The sequence below is a fragment of the Chlorocebus sabaeus genome, chromosome 24 (assembly GCF_047675955.1).
Source record: "Chlorocebus sabaeus isolate Y175 chromosome 24, mChlSab1.0.hap1, whole genome shotgun sequence".
In the NCBI taxonomy this organism is placed as follows: Eukaryota; Metazoa; Chordata; class Mammalia; order Primates; family Cercopithecidae; genus Chlorocebus; species Chlorocebus sabaeus.
The window spans coordinates 26,999,933-27,014,433 of record NC_132927.1 but is presented as its reverse complement, the minus strand read 5'-3'; the positions used below and the strand labels follow the sequence as shown (position 1 = coordinate 27,014,433).

The 14,501-nt window shown below is 37.2% G+C and overlaps 1 protein-coding gene across 5 annotated transcripts in view; it reads left to right on the top strand.

Moving 5' to 3' along the window:
* Positions 1-14,501, top strand: part of MAP4K5 (mitogen-activated protein kinase kinase kinase kinase 5) — a 106,776-nt gene that overhangs the window by 13,746 nt on the left and 78,529 nt on the right. For 4 of the 5 annotated variants that reach the window (XM_073010969.1, XM_073010970.1, XM_073010968.1 and 1 more), the window contains one exon: positions 13,651-13,708. In XM_073010969.1, coding sequence (XP_072867070.1) covers positions 13,651-13,708 — 58 coding nt within the window. Of the gene's footprint in view, positions 1-13,650; positions 13,709-13,822; positions 13,894-14,501 lie in introns of those variants that run through there. The other variant, XM_073010972.1, reaches the window with a different exon arrangement.

Genomic DNA, 14,501 nt, shown 5'->3' with positions numbered 1-14,501 from the left:
CTTGCTAATTTTTGTATTTTCAGTAGAGACAGGATTTCACCATGTTGGCCAGGATGGTCTTGAACTCTTGACCTCAAGTGATCCACCCGCCTCAGCCTCCCAAAGTGCTGAGATTACAAGTGTGAGCCACCATGCCCGGCCTCAACATTTATTTTTAAAACTTAAAAAAAGTATTGTAGGCTGGGCGTGGTGACTCATGCCTGTAATCCCAGCACTTTGGGAGGCCAAGGTGGGCAAATCACCTGAGGTCAGGAGTTCGAGACCAGCCTGGCCAACATGGTGAAACCTTGTCTCCACTAAAAATACAAAACTTAGGCATGGTGGCACGTGTCTGTAATCCCAGCTTTTCAGGGGGCTGAGGCAGGAGAATTGCTTCAACCCAGGAGGCAGAAGTTGCAGTGGGCCGAGATCATGCCACTGCGCTGCAACCTGGGTGACAGAGTGAGACGTTGTCTTTAAAAAAAAAAAAGAAAAAGTATTGTAATTTTGTAGAAACCTGAAAAAAAGAAATGTTGCCTTTGCTGTCATGAATCTAATGTTGTAACTACTATCATTTTTGTTGGATATCAAACTTTGAGCACATAGTCAAAGTAAATAGTAACTAGACTGGTGGGAAGGGTCTAGAATTTATATGGCATGGCATATTGAAAAATTCGTGTTTTATCTGTAGGTAGAAGCAAACTTTTATATTTTATCTGAGCAGAGTTAGAGCTTAGGCTTCCTGACTTTCATAGGGACTCAATACTTATTGAATAAATTAATGAATTTAGAGATCTGAATTTGCCATATAGTAGAAGGAGCAGGTTAAGTCAGTGTTACCTTACAAACCAAAACTGAGACCACTGAAGAGAAATTATTCGAGAATGTATTTGCTTATCACAGAAAAGACTTTACAACTACAGTTATCCTAAAAATGAATATGTTAGGTTGACCAAATGACCACCATAGATTAAGTAGAAGAGGTTTGCTCTTTAAAAGAGAGATTGGATTGGATGACTTTTAAAAATTCCTGCAAACTGATATTCCAGAGAATAGTGTTCCGTAATAGTTTCGTTTTAACTTTGTCTATTTTCACTATTCCTTAAGTGTGGCTAATTTTTTAGGATTCTGTTCTTGATCCTCTTCTCTTCTGACTACTTATTGTAAGTAATCTCATCCACCTGCCTGCATTCAGTAATGTTGATGATGCCCAACCCTGTTTTCAGTCCAGTTTAGCTCTTGTTAAGTGGCTTCTAGGATATCACTAGATTGGTTTTCCATAGCAAGTTAAAATTTAAATATGTCCAAAACTGAGCCCCCATCTATATCCCTCTCCCCTCCACAGAATGTGTGCTTCCTCCTATGTTTGTCATCTCAGTAAATGGGACCACTCTCTACCCAAATGTGCAATCCAGAACAGGAATTAAGACTTGCTATTTCTTTATGTTTCACAGATAGTCTACCAGTTCCTAGTGGAGACAAGCTTGGACTACAGTATGGCACTGGAAATAGAAGGAAGTGCATGGATTTGGCTTATATGTTTGAGCTGTCAGGATTTGCTGATATATCAGACATGACGAGTGTGAAGGAAAGAAAAAATGACCTGGGTTTTGGGCTTAAGTGAGTGTGGGTGGAGGCAGTAAATTTGATTTAGATTGGGAATATGTGGGAATGAAAAAGTTTGTGGAGAGGGATAATCAAGTGTTCTGTGTTAGACACATTAATGTTAAGATGCCTGTCAGGTTTCCATGGATGTAGGAATCTGGAGCAAAGTGAGGAGAGATGTGCCCGGGAGATAGATGGTCAGCTACATAGGTGAATGTTAGATAAAGAAAAGCTGCAGTCCATGATCAGTTCTGGTAAGTGAGAGAAGAGGGGGTAACAAAGAGGCTGAGGGACTATTGAAAATTCAAAGCAAGAGGAAAGGAATAGTTCTTATGAAGAGTGGAAAATAAAACCTGTCGGAGAAGTTGTAGTTTGAGATTTGTGTTGATTTGAAAATAAGACCAGTTAGCATGATTTTGTAATTTTTTTCTGGTAACTCATAGCTATTTGATGCCAGTGTGGAATTAGTGGATAATTTGGATTAATCGGGATTAGGATTTTGCCAGGCTAGTACAATAGAGGGAAGAGGAAGTTTACTCCTTATAGGTAAGGGAGGATGTATGGAGTTGAGAGAAATAATTGATGGTCATGGAGAAATGCATTGGCAAATTGATGAGGTGGGAGAAGGGCTGGAATGGGAGGACTAGAATAAGTGAGCTGAAAGGATAGGAAGTAGTGATTAGGAAGGAAGTATAATGTTTGTTAGGTCAGAGAATGAAAAGTCAAGAGTAGTTCCAGATACTGAAGTCACTAAGAGTGGTAGAGGCAAGAGAAGGGATAGAGAGGAAACTGTGAACCAGGGGTCATAAAATCTTAAAGGAATAAGGATGACTGGCTAGGCACAGTGGCCGACGCCTATAATCCCAGCACTTTGGGAGGCCGAGGCGGGCAGATCACGAGGTCAGGAGATCGAGACTATCCTGGCCAACATGGCGAAACCTCGTCTCTACTAAAAATACAAAAATTAGCCTGCCATGGCAGCGTGTGCCTGTAGTCCCAGCTACTCGGGAGGCTGAAGCAAGAGAATTGCTTGAACCTGGGAGGCAGAGGCTGCAGTGAGCCAAGATTGCACCACTGTACTCCAGCCTGGGCAACAGAGCAAGACTCCATCTCAAAAAAAAAAAAAAAAAAAAAAGAGTATATGATAGCTACGGGAAGGTAGCGGGTGATACGTTCTGTCCTGAGCATCAAAGGAATCTTAACTTTCACCATTCCCTCTTTATACCTTTATAGTCCCTTAATACAGGATAGTTTTGCTCCTTTATTTTTTATTTTTTTTTTTTTTTGAGACGGAGTCTTGCTCTGTAGCCCGGGCTGGACTGCAGTGGCCGGATCTCAGCTCACTGCAAGCTCCGCCTCCCGGGTTTACGCCATTCTCCTGCCTCAGCCTCCCGAGTAGCTGGGACTACAGGCGCCCGCCACCTCGCCCGGCTAGTTTTTTGTATTTTTAGTAGAGACGGGGTTTCACCGTGTTAGCCAGGATGGTCTCGATCTCCTGACCTCGTGATCCGCCCGTCTCGGCCTCCCAAAGTGCTGGGATTACAGGCTTGAGCCACCGCGCCCGGCCAGTTTTTCTCCTTTAAACTGCCCATGTTTTCTCTTGTCTTTACACCTTTGCCTGGAATTTTGCCATCCATAATCTCTTACCCACCATTCTTCCCAGGAAAGTCTTCCATTAGGTCTCAGTTTAAATTTGCTTTCTCCTGGAAACTTTTTCTTCAGTCTAGTTTGACTGGGCTCAGAATCCTCCGAGGTTGACTTGTATCATCTTTGAGAGCATTTTTCACACTATGTGGTATTTACTCTTCCCTTCTCTGTCTTTCTAACTGATAAAGCTTTCGGAAGACAGGGACTGTTTTTGTTTCATTACATTCCTAGTATTAACATAGTACCTGGCACATAGTTAAGTATTAAGTAATGTTTGTTGAATAAATGAATCAGTTAAAAACAGTGTTTCGGCCGGGACTAGTGGCTCATGCCTGTAATCCCGGCACTTTGGGAGGATGAGGTGGGTAGATCACTTGAGGTCAGGAATTTGAGACCATCTTGGCCAATGTGATGATACCCTGTCTCTACTAAAAATACAAAAAAAATTAGCCAGACCTGGTGGTGCGTGCCTTAGTCCTGGCTACTCAGGAGGCTGAGTCGCAAGAATTGCTTGAGCCTGGGAGGTGGAGGCTGCAGTGAGCTGAGATCACACCACTGCGCTCCAGCCTGGATGACAGAGCAAGACTCGGCCTCAAAAAAAGAAAAACGAAACAAAATAATAACAGAAAAAGCAATGTTCCATAAAGTATTGGGTATAGAGGTTTTACAGCCTATGACATAATTGACTTTTCACTTTTATTGTGAATGAATCAGCTTTGTATTTTTCAAACCTTGTGTGTTCCTTCTTTTGTATTGTAGATCATGTTCTTGAATCTGGAATACATAATTATGACTCTCAGAAGCAGTCACTGGCCACTGGAGATAGCTTGTTAAAAATATTGAGATGTCTGGATTTTCTGATGTTATGTTATAGAAAAAAGGGGCATATTTAAAACTGAAGCCCACAGTTGGCTTAATGGAAAAGTTTTGTGACCCTAAGAATATGATGGAAGAAAGTTACATGGGGTAGGATGAGAAGAACAGTGAAGTAGAATACAGGAGCTTTTTCATTTTTCTTCATAATGTTGGTCTTGATTGCCATAGCTTTTAGATGGCTGTCTTTACTTGCCAGTTTTTTGTTTTGTTTTGTTTTGTTTTAGCCCCAGTTTATAAAAAATTACCTTTCAACTTCATGAATACTAGGATGTATTACTATGTATTGAGTCGTATCTTCCAATTCTATGTTGAAACCTTGTAGGTAAAATGTTTAGACTTTTCCTCGTTTTTAGTTTTCATTAAAAATTTTACAGCATGTAGAAAAGTTCATAGTTTACAAAACTGGCAATTGCATAATATTAATGAAGTAGAAATGGCTTAATTAACATCTTTCAATTTTTTTGTTTGTTTGTTTTGTTTAAGTGGAAATCCATAGGTAACCTTTAACTACTAGTAAGACTGAAGACTGGAGGGCTTGAGTTGAAATACTTCTTTAGTAGTAAATTGACTTGGAAATACGAATTAAGAGATGAAAATGAAATGCATTAGCAATGTGAATAGAAAATTAATTTAATTGGAATGATTCTATTGTGGATTTTATAGTGATATTGATCCTATTTATTGTGAGTTTATCTTTTCTACCTAATAATTTCAGTTCCTGATTAATAAGAGTTAAATAAGACCTGTAACTGTACTATGTTTTACTAGATTTCTAGGTGTTTAGTATATCTCAAGTCTGAGTATTAGTGTATACCAAAACCCTACTAACATGAATAGGAATCAAAAATATAGTCAGATCTTTTTTGTGTAGTTGCCGTGGGACTCCAGTTAGTTCCTTTTGTAAATATAATGCAAGATCTTTCAATTCTTGTGTGTTAAAGTTAAAAACAAAAATAATTGAGAGTATCATGTTTAACTTGTTGGAAAGAAATGTTGGATTTCAAAAACTGGTACTCCAAAACTCTTTTGGATTATAGCGTGAATTTGTATAGTTAAATTTCTGAAAGCTCTCTTTAGTAAATTGAATCTGTAAGGTCTCTGTTTAGAAGATCTCTTTTTCTGAAAGCCTCTTTGCCTTTCATTATAAAAGAGCCTGGTACTGCTTTCTGTTTTAAAAATCCAGCTGGAAAATTACAGAGTACAAACATTTGCCCATCAGTTCTTCACTTGGAGAAAACAGAAATGTGTCTTCAAAATGGAGGCTGACATTTAAGTATTTATTCCTATCAGTGGGAGCTGTAGTTTGTATTTTTTGCTTTTTACTTCTGTAACTACATATAATATAACTTGGCTTCTGCGTAGTGTAACTGTAAGACACCATCTTTATTTTATGTCATTTCGTGATTGTTGTTCAAATCCTCCAATGATCTGTTTCTTTCTGAGCCCCTCAGAGTCTCTAAAAAAATCAAGGTATCCTTGCCTCTTCTTTTTGGCTCTATTAAATTGAAACATGATATAAATGGGTTGATTCTAATAATAAAAATTGGCTCATAATTGTGTCTGAAAATGTATTCTTTTAAAAAATAATTTATCTTTAAATTAATAAGCTTCAATTTTTACTGCAGTTTCAGATTTACAGAGTAATAGAACACATAGTACATAGAATTACATTTAGCCAACCCCTGATTTCCTGCATACAGTTTTGTCTTTTGTTAATATCTGGCATTAGTGTGGTACGTTTGTTATAATTATTGAACCAATATTGATATTAACTATAGTTCATAGTTCGTAGTTTACATAGAGATTCACATTTTGTGTCATATAGTTTTATGGGTTTTGACAAATACATAATGACATGTGTCTATCATTACCATTTCATACAGAATATTTTCACTCTCCTAAAAATCCCCTGTGCTTCACCTATTTGTTTCTTTCCTGCCTCCACTAAACCCCTGACAACCATTGCTTTTTACTGTCTCTGTAGTTTTGCCTTTTTCGGAATGTCATATAGTTGGAATCATATACTTTGTAAGCCTCCTTAGACTGGCTTCTTTCACTTAACAGTATGCAGTTAGGATTCTTCCATATCTTTTTGTGGTTTCCATTTTTTTATTATTAAATTTAATTTTTAAAAATTGACAAATAGTTGTACATATTTATGGGTGATTCATAGTGACTCATAGTGACGTTTTGATACATAAAATTTGTAATGATCAGAGAAATTAGCAAATCTATAGTCTCAAACATTTATCCTTTCTTTGTGTTGAGAACATTTGGTATTTTCCTAGCTATTTGAAACTATGTGTAATATATTAATAACTATAGCTATCCTGTAGTAGTGGTATAGAGCACTAAAATTTATTCTTCTTATCTAGCTATCGTTTTGTATCCTTTAACAAATTTCTCCCTATCTCTCCCTTTTCCCTACCCTTCTCAGCCTCTAGTATTCTCTATTCTACTTTTTACTTTTATGAGATTAACTTTTTTTAGCTTTCACATGTGAGTGAGAACATGTGATGGTTAACTTTCTGTTCCTGGCTAATTTCACTTAACATAATATCTCCCAGTTCCATCCGTGTTTCCTCAAATGACAGCATTTCATTCTTTTTTATGGCTAAATAGTATTCCATTTTGTGGAGATATATATACATATATATATATATATATAAAATCACATTTTCTTTATTAATTGTTGTTGGACACCCAGGTTCATTCTGTGTCTTGGCTGTCATGAATAGTGCTCCAATAAACATTCCACTGTATGGATTTACCACAGTTTATGCATTCACCTATTGAAAGACATCTTGATTGCTTCCAGTTTTGGATGACTGTGAATAAAGACTGCTTTAAACACTAACGTGTAGGTTTTTGTGTGGACATAACTTTTCAGCTCAGTTGCGTATATGCCAAGGAGTGGGGTTTCTGGCTGGCTCATAAGGTAAGACTATGTTTAGCTTTGTGAGAAACTGCTAAACTATCAAGGTTTGTGTTCTGTCCATATGTGTTCTTAAGACTCAACCTAATTAACAGTTTGGAAGGATATGCTCTAAACCATTAACAATAGTTATTTTGGGAGATGAGATTGGGATAGAGGGGTACTGTCATCTTTTACTGATTTGTTATATATTGTTTTAATTTTTCTACCACAAAACCTTACTTTTGTAGTAATTTTTTACAAATAATTTTCTTCAAAATACTTTAATTCATAATATGACTCAACATAAGTGAAAAAAGTAAGACTATTTAAAACAGTATATTGTCAGTTTCATAGCATTTTCTAGTTGAAGATTTTAATTTTTTTAAGAGAGCGGTAACCTTCCTACAACCATGATTGTCTATTCAACAAATTTGTAGAGCATCTACCATGTGGCACAGCTTTCAAAGGATCATGCTTAGAGCTAAGATGACATCACACTTAATTCAGCCTTAGGATACCAGGGAGACTTCCTAGAGGAGGTGATAACTAAACTGAATCCTGAAGGACAAGTCAGAGTTAACCAGGCTAAACAGGGAGGGAGGCGGGGAAAGGAGAACGTAGCAGAATGAGGACAGTTTTCAGACCTGAGACTGAGCTATTCACTTCTGATTAATCTGACTAAAATCAGAATTCGTTGTTCCAAACTCTCAGAGAAGCATATTAGATGTTTTCATGTTGTTGACTCTTATTTAATAATTTGCAACCAAGAAGAATGGAGTCATTTTCTTATGGTTTCTGAAAGTAAGTGGCAGTGAATGGCAGAATGCATTGCCCAAATGCCCGTTTTTTGCTTGGAATAATGAATTGCCTGAAGATATTTTGTTGTTGGAAATGTATTAGCATCAGTCATGTCACATGAGTTGAACATTGTATTCCTTACCTGAAATGTATAACCTTGAGTTTTTCAACTGTCACAATTTGCGAGTGTACTTTTGTAACTTTCTTGTTCCTTTATGGTACTTATACATAAATCTTTCTTCTCAATTTGTAAACTTACACTATATGTCCAAAGATGTTTTTCTGGTTTCTATAGGATTCCAGTGAACATTTTAAATGAAAAAAACAATGTAAATGATCACTTAGGTGGATAGGGAAAGAGGGAAAACCAGGGTGCTGACATTTAGGCATAGAAGTGGCTATCATGTTTGCTAGATTATGACATCAGTGAGTTAAAAGAAGAGTTCATTGAATCTGTTTTTGTTTTGTTTTGTTTTGTTTTTTAATTCCAATTCTTTTTTTTTTTTTTTTTTTTTTTTTGAGACGGAGTCTCGCTCTGTCGCCCAGGCTGGAGTGCAGTGGCGCAATCTCGGCTCACTGCAAGCTCCGCCTCCCGGGTTCACGCCATTCTCCTACCTCAGCCTCCCGAGTAGCTGGGACTACAGGCGCCCGCCACTGCGCCCGGCTAATTTTTTTCTATTTTTTAGTAGAGACGGGGTTTCACCATGGTCTCGATCTCCTGACCTTGTGATCCGCCCGCCTCGGCCTCCCAAAGTGCTGGGATTACAGGCGTGAGCCACCGCGCCCGGCCAAATTCCAATTCTTTACAATGGATTTTAAGCATGTTAAGGCTGCTCTTTTATTCGGTAATTTTTTTCAGAATGTTTAGAATACTACTGTTTTCCTTGGATCAAATTTTAACTCTCAGATTATTTCTTTAAGACATTAAATGTGTAGTAGTTCACCTTCTGTTACACTGAAAATTATCACGGAGAAATTTAATGTGAAAGAGGACTAGTATATTGCTTTGTTGATCTGTTTTCAATATTTTGTTAATCTATTTCAACAAAAGTTACCACTGTTGCTGATCTGTTAAATATTACACAATTAATACTTTTCTCTAGTATCTGTTGCATTTAAAAATGAAATAGAGAATTCTTGAATTCTGAAAAGGAGCGGTGAAATATTGTCCTCAGGATACACTTGGATTCTAACTCTTTTTTTTTTATACTTTAAGTTCTAGGGTACATGTGCACAGCGTGCAGGTTTGATACATAGGTATACATGTGCCATGTTGGTTTGCTGCACCCGTTAGCTCATCATTTATATTAGGTATTTCTCCTAATGCCATCCCTCCCCCTGCCCCCCACCCCATGACAGGCCCCCGTGTATGATGTTCCCTGCCCTGTGTCCAAGTGTTCTCATTGTTCAGTTCCCACCTGTGAGTGAGAACATGCGGGGTTTGGTTTTCTGTTCTTGTGATAGTTTGCTCAGAATGATGGTTTCCAGCTTCATCCATGTCCCTGCAAAGGACATGAACTCATCTTTTTTAATGGCTGCATAGTATTCCATGGTGTATATACATCACATTTTCTTAATCCAGTCTATCATTCATGGACATTTGGGTTGGTTCCAAGTGTTTGCTATTGTGAATAGTGCCGCAATAAACATACGTGTGCATGTGTCTTTATAGTAGTATATACATCACATTTTCTTAATCCAGTCTATCATTCATGGACATTTGGGTTGGTTCCAAGTGTTTGCCATTGTCAATAGTGCCGCAATAAACATACGTGTGCATGTGTCTTTATAGTATCATGACTTACAGTCCTTTGGGTATATACCCAGTAATGGGATCACTGGGTCAAATGGTATTTCTAGTGCTGGATCCTTGAGGAATCGCCACACTGTCTTCCACAATGGTTGAACTAGTTTACAGTCCCACCAACAGTGTAAAAGTGTTTCTATTTCTCCACATCCTCTCCAGCATCTATTCTTGCCTGGCTTTTTATATATATACACTTTAAGTTCTAGGGTACATGTGCACAACGTGCAGATTTGTTACATATGTATACATGTGCCATGTTGGTGTGCTACACCATTAACCCATTAGGTATATCTCCTAATGCTATCCCTCTCTCCTCCCCCCACCCCACGACAGGCCCCTGTGTGTGATGTTCCCCATCCTGTGTCCAAGTGTTCTTGTTGTTCAGTTCCCACCTATGAGTGAGAACATGCAGTGTTTGGTTTTCTGTCCTTGCAATAGTTTGCTCCGAATGATGGTTTTCAGCTTCATCCATGTCCCTACAAAGGACGTGAACTCATCCTTTTTTATGGCTGCATAGTATTCCATGGTGTATATGTGCCACATTTTCTTGATCCAGTCTATCATTGATGGACATTTGGGTTGGTTCCAAGTCTTTGCTATTGTGAATAGTGCCGCAGTAAACATACATGTGCATGTGTCTTTATAGCAGCATGATTTATAATCCTTTGAGATGGAGGTATGGAGGAAGATCTACCAAGGAAATGGAAAACAAAAAAAAGCAGGGGTTGCAATCCTAGTCTCTGATAAAACAGACTTTAAACCGACAAAGATCAAAAGAGACAAAGAAGGCCATTACATAATGGTAAAGGGATCAATTCAACAAGAAGAGCTAACCTAAATATAAATACATATGCACCCAATACAGGGGCACCTAGTTTCATAAAGCAAGTCCTTAGAGACCTACAGAGAGACTTACACTCCCACACAATAATAATGGGAGACTTTAACAGCCCACCATCAACATTAGACAGATCGAGACAGAAAGTTAACAAGGATATCCAGGAACTGAACTCAGCTCTGCATCCAAGCGGACCTAATAGACATCTACAGAACTCTCCACCCCAAATCAACAGAGTATACATTCTTCTTAGCACCACATCGCAGTTACTCCAAAATTGACCACATAGTTGGAAGTAAAGCACTCCTCAGCAAATGTAAAAGAACAGAAATTATAACAAACTGTCTCTCAGACCACAGTGCAATCAAACGAGAACTCAGGATTAAGACACTCACTCAAAACCACTCAGCTACATGGAAACTGAACAGCCTCCTCCGGAATGACTACTGGGTACATGACGAAATGAAGACAGAAATAAAGATGTTCTTGGAAACCAATGAGAACAAAGACACAACGTACCAGAATCTCTGGGACACATTTAAAGCAGTGTGTAGAGGGAAATTTACAGCACTAAATGCCCACAAGAGAAGGCAGGAAAGATCTAAAATTGGCACCCTAACATCACAATTAAAAGAACTAGAGAAGCAAGAGCAAACACATTCAAAAGCTAGCAGAAGGCAAGAAATAGAACTAAGATCAGAGTAGAACTAAAGCAGCTAGAGACACAAAAAGCCCTTCAAAAAATCAGTGAATCTAGGAGCTGGTTTTTTGAAAATATCAACAAAATTGGATTCCAACTCTTGACTCACCCCTGCCAGCAGGATGCCCTTGAGCAAGTCAACTTTACTAAACTAAGTCTTTTTGTATTTAAATTAATAGAATTAAGTAAAGTATATGAAAGTTCCTGCAAACTGTAAAGCATTACAAACATAATTGTCATCATTATTATGGAATTTGTCTTCTAACACACATTTTATGATTTACTGAACAAGATTCCCAGGAAGTCAATTATCATTGCTTGTTCTGGCCATATTTTTTTTATACCTGAGTCTCACTGGCATGTGAATTGGCTGAGAGATGGACAGGCTAAATCTATGTGCACATATCCTTTTATGACCCAAGGGAGATTTTAGGAACTAGAAGAAGACCTGAGGCTAACAGACAATTCTTATGTCCAATGGCAGAAAGGGGAGAGGGTAGGAAGGGTGTGAGGCTTCTGGCTGACCATTGCTCCCCTTTTTGTAAATGTGTTCATGGTTAGGAGAGAAGTAACTATAACTATGAAAGAGAAGAGTTAAAATGCCTGCTCTTCTTTCCTGAAACCCCTTCTTACCCTGTTCACTAGATTTAATGAGGAAAATGTGAACTTATCACAAAGTAGTTGCAACTTCGGCTGTTGAAAATTCTTTTCTTGCCAGGCCTGGTGGTTCACTGTAATCCCAGCACTGCAGGAGGCCAAGGTGGGTGAATTACTTGAACCCAGGGGTTTGAGACCGGCCTGGGCAACATGGCAAAACCCGTCTCTACAAAAAATACAGCAATTAGCTGAGTGTAGTGGCAGGTCTGTAGTCTCAGCCACTTGGGAGGCTGAGGTGGGAGGATCACTTGAGCCCAGGAGGCAGAGGTTGCAGTGAGCCGAGATCCTGCTGCTGCACTCCATCCTTGGTGACAGAAGTGAGACCCTGTCTCAAAACAACAAAAAACAATAAAAAATAGATTCTTTTATTTTTCTTTCTGTTTGTGTCTTTTCCTCTGTATATCTCTCCCCCATTCTATTCTTTATCTCACCCTCTGTGTGTCATTTTTAAAAGGATCTCTTTGAAGGCACTCTTCCCTACTTTATCATTCTTCTATTCCTTTCCCTTTTTCTCTTCTTTCCTCTGATAATTTGACGTATTTAATTTGGCAAATTAGTGTAACTATACTTTTCTATTTTATCGTGTCTTTTTCTTGTTTTTTCTGCCATTTGAAAGTTGATATTCAAATCTAATAAATGAAAAAGGTCATAAATTAGTAAATTCCATTTCCACATATGATATACCACTGAGTACGATGAAAATGAGCACTCATATTAACAGAGAGAATATAGTGATAAAATGCTTTTAGACTATTTGATGGTATGTGTTCATATTCACAACCTTTGACCTAGTAATATCGTATCTTAGAATCCATTTAAAACAAATATGTCTTAAATAATGAAAAGACTATATATAACATCCTTCATGTCCAGCAATAAAGGACGATTATTATACGGACTATGTTATAATCATTTAATTTTTACCTACAGTAAGTCTTGGCAGACGTGGATTTGACATCCGAGGTCGATGACAATATAAATTTACACAGTGTTTTAGAGCAATATGGCAACATACCCATTATAAGTCCACATACCTTTAGATCTCACAATTGTATGTCTAGGTTGACTTCCTTATAAGCTGATGTATGGTAAAATATTTGTAGTGATATTCATTGTAGTGCTAATTATAGTAAGTTTGTTGACTTTTTGTTAAATAGTAAATAGTTTCTCTTCTAGGCATTTAACTGAAGGAAATAAGGCTGTGGATAGATAACAAAGCTAAGATATATTTATCCCTATTTTTATAACTTGCAAATAATATTAAAATTGTAAATGTCCAACAATAGAGGGTTGGTTAAATTATATATCCTCTCAGTGGAAAATCAGGCAGCATTCGCAATCATGTCGTCGAAGACTATGATGGGGTCATCTTCCATAATGCACATGCGTATACATATGTGTACCAGGAAAGAGATGCATATACACTGAAATGTTCACTGTTTTTCTCTAGGTAGTTAGATACAGATGATTTTAAAAAAAGTTTAATGACCTATGATTATGTTTTCTGATATAAATAAAAGCCATGAGATTTTTAAAATTAAAAATATTAACCCAAGGCTGAAGAAAAGCCTTGGAGAAAGTAGATCAAATTTTAAACAGTAGCTGTTTTTGAGTGGTGGTACTAATGGTAATTTTTAAAACACTTTTGTGTCATATCTATATTTTTCTTTAATGGGAAAATGAGTACGCTCATTTTATTGGAAATATTTTGTTTTTTAGTTTTGATAAAAGTATGGTTGATAAGCAATTAACATAGTACCAAATAATTTTAATGTAATTAACAAGCTTTTTAATTAACAAGATTTTTGTTTTCATATTATTTTTAGGCCAGAAATGTACACACAGGAGAGTTGGCTGCAGTAAAAATCATTAAATTGGAGCCTGGTATGTATTAAAACCCTCAAGACAATTTTTGAACAATTTTCTTGTGCAGTTCATAAATATAGGTCTTAAAACTATTTTCCGTATTTCTTTCCTTGTTTCCCTTCTTCCCAAAAGAAGTCTTTGTATGTTCTATCAGGTCAGTAGAATATCTTCAATTAAATTCCCCTGGAGGTGGTTAGTTAAAGGTGAGTTTGACATGACAGTTTTGTTGCCAAATAAAATTTGACATGTCCACATTCAAAATTGGAAGACACATTGACATTGTTAATTTGCTTTTAAGATGATAGTGAAATATTTGAACTTCAGGTTTAGCTTTTATGAGAATTTGGTTAGGAAAGTATTCAGTGATTTTTTTGGGGTGAATATTTGGTATAATGACATTTGTTTGTCAGCTATTCCCTTTGATTGATTTAGGTTTGTTAATTCTGGTTTTAGCTTAGTGCTTATTTTATTAACACTTCTGTGTGTCAGAAGACTGCTTGTTTCAAAACACACTGAATAATTTGGTTTGAAAATAAAACTGTAATCTTGAAACGGTTTTATGATTTTGGTATCCTAAAAGTTTCTAATGAGTGCAGTAGTAGTGTTTGACCAGGTAAGTGAATATTTGATGATATGTTTGTTTGCTGGTTCATAAACTTAGGCATGTAGGGTAAGTTTACGACCATGATTATGCCAGTTTCTTAGTTTGAGCAGTTAAAATGACTTTGCTTTTGAAACACAGTATTTGAATCATTATACATGTGACTCATTAAAGAGATAATAGTACTGAGGCAGCATATGCTGGAACACT